At 39.3% G+C, this 15,262-nt stretch overlaps 1 protein-coding gene across 1 annotated transcript; it reads right to left on the bottom strand.

Moving 5' to 3' along the window:
- Nucleotides 1-124: 124 nt before the first annotated feature.
- Nucleotides 125-13,966, bottom strand: LOC118575667 (C-type lectin domain family 4 member A-like). The gene is given in 7 exon segments (XM_036176117.1): nt 125-266; nt 1,429-1,541; nt 2,902-3,053; nt 9,502-9,532; nt 9,534-9,604; nt 12,649-12,765; nt 13,885-13,966. Coding segments are annotated over 7 exon segments (708 nt in total).
- Between the last annotated feature and the right edge of the window lie 1,296 nt (nt 13,967-15,262).

Genomic DNA, 15,262 nt, shown 5'->3' with positions numbered 1-15,262 from the left:
TCATATGTATAGCTACTTGCTGCTTATCTAAATTCTATGGACATCTCTTCCACAAGAGATCTTTCCAGGTGTCTGTGTAAAGCTGGATAAAAATGCCATCCCATGTCAATAGAGAAATCTTGATTCATAAGTATATTTTCTTCATTTGACAAACTGACTTCTGTTCACCACTGCAAAGGACGTCATTCCAGCCCCAACCGTTACGCCGATAATTTATTGCGACACATTGTTCTTCATTATAGTTGGGCTCACCTGGGTGCCAGAACCTGGAAGGGAGGAAAGAGCATCATGGCATTTCCCAGAATGATGCTGGGAAAGAGAAAACAAGAGTAACCAAGAAGAGGATGCAGTGGGAATTTGTGGAAATCAGGTACAGGTGTGTAAAAATCAACCATCCTCCACCACCCATGTCTGACATGTCCCTGAAGACATGACCACCGCACTCAATATTCTCTTAGCTTGTCACTTAACTGTTCTCCCAGAACACATCCCAGGGGCTACCTCAACCCTAGGTCTTGGTACCCAGGGACTGTCATTACATGTGCTTATTTATATGATGAAAAGGTCTCTCCTATTCTTGTGGTTTAATAAAGTTTTTTTCCATTTTAAAATAGTCTTATTTTAGAGACTTGGAGAACTACTTAAAATAGTAAGATAGTCTACTTATTTCTGTCATCTAGGACAAGTAATTTAATATCCTGGATTCCTACTATTCTTCTCTGAGACTGAGAATGAGAATAAAATTACAACCTATTTCTCACAACAGAAATCAGGATAGAATATGGAACATTCTAAGATATTAGAGTTTATAAATATAATAAACAACAATGTTAGAATGTAGGCTTTTGATTTAAGAGAAATAATCAGTTATGATCTTGTTGTTAATTTTTATTACAATGCTATAAATGAAAGCTGGAGAGATGGCTCAGACATTAAGAGTGTTTGCTGATTTTCCAGAAAACGTGAGAGTTCTGTTCCCAGCATCCATATTGGCATGGTCATATCACCTGTAATGCCAGCTCCAGGAGATCCAACACCCTCTTCTGGGCTCCACAGGCATCCACATACACATGGCACATACTCACAGAGAGACACAGATATACATACAAATAAAAATAAATTAAATCCTATTGTTAAATATATAGAGATGAGAGACTGAAAATGTAATAAAACTCACAATGGTGTAGCACCTTGGTTGGGTGCCCTGGGTACTTATCATGCTACGCTCTTCAAACCCACTTCCTCATCTCTCCTGGAGTATCAGTGACTTGTGTCACAGGACTCCTTGATGAGGAAATAGGGATAAAGTAACTCCATCCCCAGCAGTCACACCAGGAGCTGTTTTAGTTTCATAACCAACAGCTGGAACACCCCAAAGTCTTCTCATGCTACAGGACCCAGGACTCCTCTAGGTAACTCTGGACTCACGTGGCACTTTCATTGTATGGTGTCTGATCAACCCATCGCCACTGTCGACGACCTGGATCTGAAAGCCCAATATAATAAGCAGCTTTATGATCCAGGATCTTGGTGATGAAATCCTAAGAGGAAAGAAAGATACAGCATTCAGCCTGGATGGAGTGCTTCTCTTCCTGTTATAGAATTTTTATAAGATCTTTTAAAAATTATTTTAACTGTACAAAATTATAGGTTCAATATGATGTACATATGGAAATAGGTAATAAATCCTAGTTCATCTCTCTAGCCCCTTAAATAGTTTTCAAATTATAGATTAATACACCTTAATTACACATTTTAGAGGTACACTGTGATACTTTGACCGACTTTTTTTCTGGTCACATGGAGATGATAAGAAAAAGGAAGGATCAAGGAATAGAAGAGCCACCCCACCCCCAGGAGTGCCATCTTCCCTGGATGACCAGGACACAAGGTCATCACTCAGGGGCCTGATTTCCATCACATTGGAAACACTCTCTGTCCATGATCATAAGGAATTCTCATCTCAGACGCATTCCCTTCTTTTCTTCCCCAGCACCATTCTTGAAAGTTGTGCATGAGAGAATTTAGAAGATTAAATCATTCTCCATTCATAACCTCAGATATTTCATTTCTGATGGTTGGCTGGGACTCTCCTGATTTGATCCCCTTTCCCTAGTCAGCTCTGCGCTCTCTTCTGTTAGCCGGTGGGTACTACAGGAAGCCTTAGAGTGTTGGAATCACAAACTGGCCTTTCAAGCAGAAACATTTCATGCTTCCCTCCAACTTCAGGCTTTGCATTTCTGTTGCCATGGTTCCTTGTGGGTTGTTTAGCTTCACTGAAGCAGGGGCAAGGTGTACAATGCCAAGGCTGAAGCACGATTCCCGGCTTCTGCCACATCGACAACACCAATGTCAACAAAACTCCCTCTTAGTAAAAAGAGGCAGACACCAGGCCAGGCCCCACTGTAGACAAAATTCTAAATGGTCTTATTAAATAAGAAACACAGAGTCAAATACAGAGTTAAAAGCCCAAGAGATCAGAGCACTATCAAAGAGTCAAGACCACCTTATCTTACCACCTGGCCGCCATTGCTTCCCCAGGGAGAGAGAGAGACCTTCTTCCTATGTGACTTGTCTTTTTATTGCCTTTCTGTTCTGCCTTCTCATTGGCTCTTAAACCTAACCACATGATTTTTTCATCACTGCCTGTCTATACAGAACTCCAGGTCTCTATGGTTGGTACTGAGATTTACGTCACCACTCTTGGCTATGTCTGTGACCACACAGAGACTCTGTCTGCCATGTGATTGGATTAAGGACATGGGCTACCATCACCTGAATTCTGTTCCTGGCTCGCTAATGACCTCTGATCTTCAGGCAAACTTTATTTATTAATGTAGAAATAAAATCACATTTCAGCACAATTAAAATATCACCACACTCCACTCTTCCAGGATGCACCTGCTCTTCCTGGCTGTGGATCACCATCAGATGAGCACCCATGCTGGAGCACTTCTCCTCACTCTTGTTGTAAGATGCAGGGTCAGTAGAAATGAAGTAGCAGTGGGAACTAAATGGTTTCCAGTCCTTTGGGCAGCAGCTCCAAACTTTGTCTTTGGGGGAAGAAGGAAATGTAAGTGCAATGTCATAAAGTCATTTTAAAACCTGCTTGATGTGGAGACCACATGGACTCCCTGCTTCAGATACAACAAGGAACCCCTCGGCCCTCAGATGGCAAGAAACCCCAGTCTACCTCCATCTACACTAACATCAGGACCCCTTTGTCCGACTGTGGTGCTGTAAGGAAAAGCCAGGAAAACAGAGTGTCATGGACATCCAGGCACTGAGGACGCAATGCCAAACTGTGTAGGTCTTTAAATAATAGAACTCATCATACCAAGAACCAGAAAATTTTGTAATATTATATGTTGTACTTAAATAATACATGTCAATAAACATGGCAGCAAAATTCTGATAGATATTTTTAAATTAGTGATGATAAAAATACTTCACAAAAATATTACAAACATTCTATAAATAAGTGTAAAATTGAATGCCTCATGAAAGCAAAAATATAAAAATCCAACGTGTGTAAATATGACTTTTTCTTTTTAAAAACTTCATTTTAATCATTGGATAGTGTTCCATTATGATATCTGAATATATTTTTAACAGATCCCCTTACTGCCAATTACTAAGGACATAGCTTTTCTTTACACTCCTATTAGGAATAATAGCATCAGATCAGCTTTGTCTACACTAGTTAATTGTGTCCTGGGGAAGAATTTTAGAAAATAAATTAGTGGGTCAAAGGATCAAATATGTTGTAAATATAACTTTTTATATCTGTAATGATGTGTTTTTCCATTTTATAATTGAATAATCTGATGGAATAATCTTTTTTAAATGCAGTGGTTATAGTAGAATGGAGGGGACAGAAAAATCCATAGAAATTTAATTAAATAACAGACAAAACAGAATGAATGAATGAATGAATGAATGAATAATAAATAAATAAATAAAATACAGTCTACCATCATGGTCCTTAACTGCTATACCAAATAAGAGACACATAAAATATATCAAAAATAAAGCAAAGAATTGAGAAGCACATTGTGGCAGTTACATGGAATTATATTCATACACTCATATATATCCCTATGTGCATGCATGTATGGATACAAAGAATGTCAGAGATGAGAACTCAGTCACAGAACAGGAGGAGATAGAAAAACGAATGGCCAGACCATGCAGTGTTAAGTGAAGAACTTAGAAATTGCATTTTTAGTGGTAAATGTAAACAAGGCTCAGACAACAAAGAGTATTGTGCACCATTATGAAAAACTTGGATAGATATAGACAGATACATTATTCTGTCTCTGGAGAAACCTAACACAATATTTCACCATAGTGTGGGGTATATTTAGCAACATCCTTTCAAAATTATAATGTGGAAAATGGATAAATAAAGATCAATTTTTACATTTAATTAAAATACAATTATATCATTTCCCCTCTAACCCCTGCCATGTTCCCTCCTCTCTCTCAAAGTCATGGCCTATTTTTATTGTTCTAAGAGCTATGGACAATTAATACCTGCTGAGAGAGGGAGAATTAATCTTTTCCAGGAATGAATCTCCTAATTGGTTATCCAATATCAAGGGTTAGCCTTAAAAAGGTACACATTCATCAGCTGGAACACAGCATAGCAAGATGCAGTCAGACTAGGCATAATCCCTCATATCAAGCCTGGACGAGGCCAGTAGGAGAAAAAAGGTCCCACGAGCAGGGGAGGGCTGCTCTTTTCTGAAGGGAAATGGAGGAGCAGTGGGTCTGGGGGGTAGGGGAGGTGGAGGGGGCTGGGAGGAGGGGAGGACAGGAGGCTGCAGCTGGGATGTATTGTATGAAAGAAGAACAATTTTTTAAAAAAGAAATAAAAGATTCAGATGATGAAAAAAAGGTACACTTTTAAATAGCCTACCTTAAGTTACCATAATAATATATGATGGTGACAATAATGGTCTGTAATAATTTATATAGTTTAGATCCTGTGTACTATATAATTAAACTAGCATTTCACACCTGCCATTTCCTCTAAAAATTACTCAAATTTTAATATAGGAATATCCTATAATATACCAGGTCAGTCATCTTCAGAACTAATATTTAGATCATTTAAAACAAGTATCTGCTGAAAACTCTTCCCAACCTAGAGAAAACTAAAGAGATGTGACAGCTAAATACAGTGTGCTATCCAAGATGAGTCTCGTAATGGTGAACTTCAATCAGTGATGACGTCAGTATTCACTCCCTAGTTGTAGCAACAACTTTTGCTTATAAAGATGTTCATATTGGGGACAGTGTATGTATACGTGGGGTTAGAATGATATCTTTATGTCACATGAAATCGTCTATAATTTAAAAATGTTCTCAAGGAGTCTATTAAAGCTTTAAGTAATTTGTATTCATGATACAAGGCTTCATCATTTTCCTCAAATTATATGTGTGTAAGTGTTTTAAGATTTCTTTATTTATTATGTATACAGTGCTCTGCCTGCATGTATGTCTGCATGCCAGAAGAGGGCACCAGATCTCATTATAGATGCTTGTGAGCCACCATGTGGGTGCTGGGAATTGAACTCAGGACCTATAGAAGAGCAGCCAGTGCTCTTAACCTCTGAGCCATCTCTCCAGCCCCTTATATACATATACATATACACAACACATATATGTTGTTGATATATTGAGCACCCCGATAAACTTTTCTGGGGGTCAGAGAACAGAATAACCATTATATTAAACATAGGCAGTGGTCGCACACAACTTTACTCCTAGCATTCTGGAGGCAGAGATCCATCTGCAACTCTGTGAGTTCAAGGCCACACTGCAAATAGCCAGGCATGATGACACCCACCTTTAATCCCAGGAAATGATGGCAGGAAGCAGAAAGGTATATAAGGCGTGAGAACTAGGAACTAGAGGCTTTTAAGCTTTTAGGCTTTTAGCAGCAATTCAGCCGAGATCAATTTGGATGAGGATTCAGAGGCTTCCAGTGTGAGGAAACAGGATCAGCTGAGAATTTGGTGAGGTGAGGTTATCTGTGGCTTGTTCTGCTTCTCTGATCTTTCAGAATTCACCCCAATACCTGGTTCCCAGGTTTGTTTTTATTAATAAGACCTTTTAAGATTCGTGCTACATATGTATACATATCCATACACACACACACACACACACACACACACACACACACACACACACACTGAGGTGAGAAACATCAAGTGTGCAGAGATGGTTCAGAAAGAAGCAGAAGCTGGAAAAATCTAAGAACAATAGAATCCTTTTACAAACAAGACTTGTGTAGACAAATGGAGGCATACATATCAGACTTTCTGGTCTGATATAGAGGTACATGTGGACTCCACGTCTCAGTACATGCCACCTGGGAAACCATTAAAGACATCACACAACTCAGGCAGACATCCCCTTCTCAAGTGCAGACCACACCAGCCAGAAGAAATAGTAGGCAAACTCAGGCACAGACTCAATTGCTGGACCAGAGGCCACTTGGCCACCAGAACTCCAGATAGACCTCCCAGGATTTGTCCACTCTCTAGTGCAACCCAGACACCACTCCCAATCACCCCTCCCCTCCTCACAATGTCTCAGTCCCCAATAGAGACCCCCCCTCAACAAGAAGGCAGGCCAGCTGCCAGAAGTCCAGTCCTCAGCTCGGAGAAGAACCTCTGTTCAACCATAGGCCATACAGAATGAAAGACTAAAAAGGAAAGAGAAACCAAGAAATAAAACACCCATAAAAAGACAAACTTAGAAATTGACATCTAGATGTAAAATCACCCCAAACCCAGATGCCTGGATGCCAGAGCAAGAATACAATCAACAACAGCCATGGTGATATGTCACCAGCAGAGCCCAGCTGTCCTACTACAGCAAGCCCCGAATTTTCCAACACTGTCAAAGCACAAGAAAAATAACTTAGAACCAACTTTATGGAAATAATAGAGGTCCTTAAAGAGGAAAATGAATAAATCCCTTAAAGAAATCAAGGAAAACACAAACAAAAGAAATTGGTGAAAATGAATAAATCCCATAAAAAAAGCCAGGAAAAAATAAACAGTTGAAGGAAATGAATAAAACTGATCAAGACCTGAAAATGGAAATAGAAGCAATAAAGAAAACACAAAATGAAGGAATTCTGGAAATGGAAAATCTAGGTAAGTGAATGGGAAGTACAGACACAAGCATCACCAAGAGAATACAAGAGAGGGAAGAGAGAATCTCAGGCATTCAGGATACAACGGAAGAATTTAAGTCAAAAAATATTAAATCTAAAAAATTTCTGACACAAAACAGTCAGGAAATCTTAGACTCTATAAGACCTAAATATAATAGGAATAGAACAAGGAGAAGAATCTCAGCTCAAAGGCCCAGAAAATATTTTCAACAAATTCATACAAGAAAATTGTCCTAATCTAAAGAAGGAGATGCCTACAAACTGACAAGAAGCATACAGAACACCAAATAAATTGAACCAGAAAAGAAAGTCCCCTTACCACATAATAATGAGAACACTAAGCATATAGAACAAATAAAAAATCTTAAAAAACTGCAAGGGGAAAAGATCAAGTAACATATAAAGGCATACCTATTAGAATTACACCTGACTTCTCAGTGGAAACTATAAAAGCCAGAAGGACATGGACAGATGCACTATAGACTGTAAGAGATAGCAAAACTTTCAATCAACATAGATGGAGATATGATATTTCATGATAAATTCTAATTCAAACAATATCTATCCACAAATCCAGCCCTACAGAAGGTACTAAAAAGGAAACTCCAACCCAAGGATGTTGACAACACCTATGAAAACACAGGAAATAAATAATCTCACTCCAGCAAAACCAAAAGAAGGGAAGCACACCACCACCACTATAACACCACCAATAATAACAACAACAAAATAACAAGAATTAAGTCATTGGTCATTGATATCTCTCAATATCAATAGACTCTATTTCCTAAGAAAAAACACACAGACTAACAGAATGGAAGCAAAACCAGGATCCATCCTTCTGCTGTATACAAAAAACACACCTCAATATCAAAGATAGACATTACCTCAGAATAAAGGGTTGGAAAAAGATATTCCAAGCAAATGAACATAAGAAGCAACCTGGAGTAGGCATTCTAATATCTAACAAAATATACATCAAACCAAAATTAGTCAAAAGAGACCGGGAAGGGCACTTCATACTCATCAAAGGAAAAATCCACCAGGATGATATTTTAGTTCTTAACATCTATGCTCCAAATGTAAAGGAAACACTACTAAAGCATAAATCACACACCTACCCTCACACATCGATAGTGAGAGACTGCAATACCCCACTCTCGCCAATGGACAGGTCATCTAGACAAAAACAAAACAGAGAAATACTAGAGCTAACAGACATTATAAACCAGGTGGAGATGACAGGTATCTACAGAACATTTTCACCCAAACACAAAAGAATATACCTTCTTCTCAGAGCATCAGAGAACCTTCTCCAAAGTCGACCACATACTGGGTCATAAAGTAAGTTTCAACAGATACAAAAAAAAAAATTGGAATAACCCCCTGCATCCTATCAGACCACCACAGATTAAAATTGGATTTCAACAACAGAAATAAAAGAAGGCTTACAAACTCATAGAAACTGAACAACTCTCTACTAAATGACTGCTAGATCAAGGCAGAAAGAAAGAAATGAAAGACTTTGTAGAATTCAATGATAATGAATGCACAACATACCCAAACCTATGGAACACAATGAAAGTAGTGCTAAGAGGAAAGTTCATGGTACTAAGTGCCTACATTAAAAAGTGGAGAGATGTCATGCTAGGGACTTAACAGCTCTAAAACAAAAGGAAGCAAACATACCCAAGAGGAGGAGACAACAGAAAATAATCAAACTGGGGGCTGAAATCAATAAAATAGAAACAAAGAGAATAATTAAAGAGTCAATGAAACAGTCAAACATTAAACAGAGCTTTTGGAACCCCACAGAAGAGGGGAAGGAAGGATCATAGGAGCCAGAGAGGTTGAAGATACCAGACTGTATACGTGTTATGGTTGTGTAGCTTGATGCTCTTGTGGGACTCCTAACAATGGGAGTGGGGGTGTCTCTGACTCTTTCACCTGCTCTTGGGACCTTTTCCTCCTACTGGATTGCCTTGGTCAGCCTTGATATGGGGGTATATGCCTAGTCTTACTATAACTTGTCATGCTATGTTCAGTTGATATGCCTGAGAGATATGATCTTTTTTGGAAGGAAATGGAGGAGGAGTGAATCTGGGGAAGAGGGGAGGTGGTGAAGAGACCTGGAGGAATGGAGAGAGGGACAACTGCTGTTGTGATGTAATGTATGAGAGAAGAAAAATGAAAAGGAAGGAAGGTGGAAGGGAAGGAGAGAGGGAGGGAGGGGAGGAGGCAGGAAGATCCATGTGGAAACATTACACTCTATAGCAAGCAAACAAACTATTAGGCACATTAATTCTTACCTTCTATGAGTGAATCATCTTTTGTGCAGTTTCAATTCTGTGTAAGTTAGATGTTTTATAGCTTTTTTTTCTTCAAGAAGTTGAGAATACTTTTGATAATAAACTGTAAAACAAACAAGAAACAAAAAAAACAGAACCCCAACCACTCATTTTCATGAAGAATTGTGGCTTTCTACTTTCTACTTACTGGTACACAGATCTACTAAGTCCTGATACCTAAGTGGACAAAGCTGACTACAATTCCCATAACCCCACAGTCAAAGCAGTCCTTAGTCTCCTATTTTGAAACCATGGGTACTTCCAGGACTCATAGAAAGAGTGATTTGAGAGGCAGGACAGGCCCAGTGATGACTCTAAAGGAAGTGAACATTCCATGTTACATAAGACGAAAACGCTAGCTCTTGGGGGAGATGAAGCAGATATAGATACTCATATTCGAGAACGTAAACTGTCTTGGCTTTGGGAGGAAAGGGGCTTAGCTAACTCTGAGTAGCTCTAGGTTATTTTAGAATAGGAAATAAAAAAACTCAATGTATGGAGCACTGTTTTCTTCCTTAAACTCTCCTCATTTCAAAAGGTTACTCCTCCACACACATGCTCACTCTCTCCTGGTTTACAGCTTACTGGCTTCTCTCTAGAACTGAAGTTCTTCACCTTCCTCCCAGAGTCGTTTCTTACCCCACAACTTTGGCTTCCTCCATTTCACTCACACCAGGTTTGAAATGGATCATCAATAATACCCCAGGGTAATTAGCTAGCCATCTTGCTATTGGACCCGTTTCTCCTCCTCCTCAGCCCTTAACACATTGCTCCATCCTGGGTTTGCATCACCCTTTTTTGCCATCACTTCTTGTTGTTTTTTATAATCTCTCTCCCTCCATCCACCCATAAAATGTAACACTAGCTACAGTCTTGTCATGATTCTTCCTCCTCATACAAAATCTTCCCGAGTGATGCCATGTATTGCTGTGGTCTTGCCTGCTGCCGTATGTGTGGGATTTTGTGCTCACTAAACACAAACTATTAGGTTCAGCTCAGTACGCCCAAACTGAAATCAACACCTACCAACTTAAACCTATAATTATCCTAGATTGTCTACCTCTTTGAATAACTTCATGGTTGCTGAGTTTACATCATCAGGATATTAAAGTCACACAGTACATTTTGTACCCCTTAATCCCTGGATCTTGATGTTCATCAGCATCTACTTCATTGGTGTTGTGCTCTTTACCATTCAAAGCTGCCTTGTCTCGTGTTCTTCAGACACTTATCTCATTATAAGGTTAAAAATAGGCTTTCTCATTTCTTTTTTGTCCTAGTGACTCTGTTTCAAATCTTGCAAAAGCACCATATATAACCTAAATTCACCTACATCAATTCTCTATTTGAAATGTTACAATGGTTCCATGGCTGTGATGCCTTGCAAAAAAATGACCACAACTTTTAACTTCTGTATCCACAGACCATTGCAATGTGATTTTGAAATTTCCTGGCTGACAAAAGGAAAAAGAAAAACAGTGAAGTCTTCTGTGTGAACCGCCTTCTAGATCCTTTGTCCAAGAGAATGTGCAAAATCAACTCTGATCTACTATTAAGTTAAATGTTTTAAAAAACATATATTTATATATATACAGTGTTCTGGCTACATGTATGCCTGCAGTCCAGCGGAGGGCACCAGATCTCACTACAGATGTTTGTGAGTCACCATGTAGTTTATGGGCATGGAACTCAGGCCCTCTGGAAGAGCAGTCTGTGTCTTAACCCCTGAGTCATCTCTCCAGCCCTCGTGTTAATTTTTTCAAGAGACCTTGCTCATGGTCACCGTCAACCTTGGAAGTCTGTAAGTTGTCATGTAAACAAGCCAGGGCATCCTAAGGAATCATATAAAGGAGGTCCATACTGTTATTCATTCTAGCTGGCTGCCTCTTGGAAGCTGAGGTGCCTGGACTGGTAACTGAACACATACACACGTCTAAGTTCAGCTAGGACCAGAGAAGCCACTCAGTGGAGATCAGCCTAAGCTGACAAACTACAGAAGCATAAGATAAGTAAGAAATTGTCTTAGCTTCTTAAGTTTATGCTGACTTACTTATCAGAAAACCATACTTGATTAAAAAATAATATTTAGAATAATAACTGAGTTTTCCATAATGAGGTACAACACATGTTCTGCATGCCGTTATGTCTACCTAGGGAAATGTCATTTCTTCTTCACTTAGAACTGTGTACTTCAGCCATTCATGCTTCTGTCTCTCACCTCTGTGACATTCTTGGTATACACAGTTCTAGACACGGCCTCTTCTAGGAAATCTCTGTCAGCACAAGACTTCCTGGACAATATTGTAGACACTAGTCAATTTTTTTCCTTCATTTTTTAGACATAGATTTTTTTGCATAACTCAGGCTAGCTCCACATTTGCTGTCCTCTTGTCTTAACATAGTGAGTGGCTGGGATAGTAGGAGTGTGCCATTGTACCTGGCTGACACTGATTTGTTCACTCTCCTCTAAGATTCTGGAGAACAGAGTCCATGTGATTCATGGACTCTGTCTGACACAATGTATGACATACACTACATGGCTAATACTTGATTCAAATGAATGAATAAAAGACTCTAAATACACTAATTTGCATGCCTTTTAGATTTTTGAGAAATTCTTGAATCTTTGATGAGCAGAAATCCACCCATTTGCTCAGTTGGCTTCTAGATTTCACATAATCCTGGGCAGGACAGAGCAATTATAAATTAGCTGAAGAACACTTCTTGGATAATTTCTTCCCAACTCCTTCTTGTCCACAAGCTCATCCCAAGATAAAGGAGCCCTATACATACACAGCTTGATTTCTCAATGCCAATGAGAAAACATAGATATGAACTCCCAGTCTAACAAAGACAACACTCCACAGAGTTCACTCCACAAGCCACATACACTCATAAATGCACTTCAGTTTCTCTAATGAGAATGAATTCTGTTTTTTTCCAAGACAATAGCTAAATCCAAGGAGCGAGTAAAAGCCACAATGTAACCTCTTGAATTGTTTTTCCCCAAACAATATTGCTTTCCCATACTCTGTTAAATGCTGGTGCTACAATGGAACCTCTCTTCACCTAAGGCAGATGGTCTATTGATTCATCTGGGATACTTACAGATAAAAGCAACCAAGAATGAGATGGTCAACAGCAGGAAAAGTGCCATCATTGATGTAAAGAGCAGTGAGGGGCGACCAGACTTACTTAGATGAGGGATGGGCTTCCCTTTGGGAGCTGGAAGGAGTACACATTCATCTCGTGAGTGATAAGTTTCATCCCTGTTTCTGCTTTTCCTCCCTCCCTGTCTCCCTTTTCTCCCCCATGTCACATAATTACAAATAGTATGAACATTTAAAATAATGGAAAAATAATGTCCATTGTAAAATTTGTACAAAATACATAAAAATACACACACTATTGAAATAACTGGTATTAATATTTAGAGATCTGAAAAATAATTTGAATATATATTCACAAAAACACTTTGATCATATCCTTTCAGCAAGTTCTTTTTTGGTGGTGGGAGGATCTTTTTTGGACTAAGATCTCATTATGTAGACAAGGCTGGTCTCAAACCTCAGTGATCATCCTGCCTCTGCCTCCGGAGTGCTGGAATTATACCACACTGGCCCTTTCAGCAAATTTTAAAGGATGTACATATAGTTTGTTTTCCCACATGGCAACACAATGTAGGTAGTGCCATCTATGACTTTTCTTTTACACTGTATGTAGGTACATTTTTATGTCACCATGTTTTCTTGGTGTTCTTTACTGTGGTTGCAGCACTATATAATCTAATAGCTTTCAGACTGTCAAACATTAAAGATGAATATAAAATAAAAGGTAAATATTTCTAGTCAAATTCCACTTCTTTAGCATATGGTCAGTCTGATAGTCACTGTATCATGGTCAGAAACCGTTTGCTAGATTAAGGTACAATTTAGTGGAGAGCAACTGCCTATAAAAAAAGTTCCTTCAAGATAAAAGCTCCACACATAAACAGATTTCACAAAGTTACAATATACTGTCAAATAGAGGGGGGAAAGCTCAATATAGAAAAGTATGATTTCATTTTATATTTCATTTTATGTAAGGAAATGCTTATTACAAGATATATATACAAAATGCAAGATACAAGGTATAATTTCTGTAAATGGCAAGAGCAAAAACATGTCAGCAAGCTTTTCTTTCCACTAGAAAATTTACAGCCCTTAAAGTCACTCCAAACAATTCAACCCCTGTGACTCCAGTAAAATCCCAGACATGAACTGAGAGAATTAGTAACCAACATCACCCAAAGTTTATTAATGACTCTTTTTATCCTTCCCCAAGATTAAGTCAGAATTTTTTTACCTGCAGCAGATTCTGAGTAGGTGCCTGAGGAGCTGGATTCATTCTTGAACTTCACTTCTGCATAGGTGATTTCTGAAGCCATATCAAGAAGAGTCTTGCCTCCCTCAGAAAACGCACCTCGTCTGCCTAAACTCGCGGTATGTGAGAATCAAAACGGTGATAAATTGTCACATCACACAATTATATATGAGAAGAGGGATTTCCAGATGGGAAATACCACATGAGAATGAGAAAACAACACGGAATCACTCAGGCCACATACAGAGATGCAACATCTTCAAACAGAAGATAAGAATTGTAGCATCTGAACCTACTCAGCATGATATGCAAACACTATAAAGTGGGAACTCAAAGGGGGAAGGGAATAGAAGGAGAAGAGAAGAGGAACACGCTGTGAAAAACTGTCTTAAGACACTCTGCAGCAAACATAAATTCATGCGCTTCTGTATGCAAACATGGTTTCGGATGAACCAGACAATGTGAGCAAACACTTAAGCCACAAGAACATCCATTTTGACTGAACAGGCAAGTTCTGACACTACATTCTAGAGGTCCGTTGACCCGTCACCATTGTGTGGGTCCCACTTCCCACTCAGCTGCCTCCTGCTGGAAGAAGGGAAAGCTCACATCCTGGTCCTTCTGAAGCTGCTCCTCTGAGCTCTCTGCTTCCCACTGTCTTCATCACTCACTCTTGGGCACTCTCCACTCACGGGCCACTGGTCACATCCTGACACAGCTCTGGTTAGCAGCTGTGGGAGGAGCTGTCTCCTCATGCCTGTCTTCCCTTGATCCCTGAACTGCTCAGCACCAGTCTCGGTTCACAGCATTATTGGGAACAGTTGGGAGAATTAAATGGATCACAATATACCACAGGGGAACTTTAACTAGTTCCTAAAAATGGATCATTTGAGCTCCTCCCACAGATGTCTTCCAGCTCAACACACACTCAGCCGCCAGCTCTTCCAAACACTTACCTTCTTGAAATCTGCTCTTGCACCTACAAAACAAACAAACAGCACATGCAGGAACACACACACACACACACACACACACACACACACACAGACACACACACACACACAGATTTTGTGTTTCTAGATTTCTCTCTCCAGTTTGTATCCAAAATATTAAAATCCATGGGTGCACACTATTTGCCCCATTTTAGTGTAATGTTACAGCAGGTTTCCTTTAATTTCCCAAATTTCAGCATTTCTAACCTACATATGAGACTGGGAAAAAATACTATGTTTATTATCTCTATTGTAGGCTCTCATGTGACAATCTCTTGGATGCTGCCCATAACTCTCCATGTCCTCCACTAAGCTGCCTGTCTCTCCAGGATGTGCTCCAGCCCTCAGGTTAAGCTTCCGTCCTCTGA

Source organism: Onychomys torridus, unplaced genomic scaffold, assembly GCF_903995425.1.
Source record: "Onychomys torridus unplaced genomic scaffold, mOncTor1.1, whole genome shotgun sequence".
NCBI lineage: Eukaryota > Metazoa > Chordata > Mammalia > Rodentia > Cricetidae > Onychomys > Onychomys torridus.
Note: the sequence above shows the minus strand (reverse complement) of the source record. Positions and strands in the feature narration are given on the sequence as shown.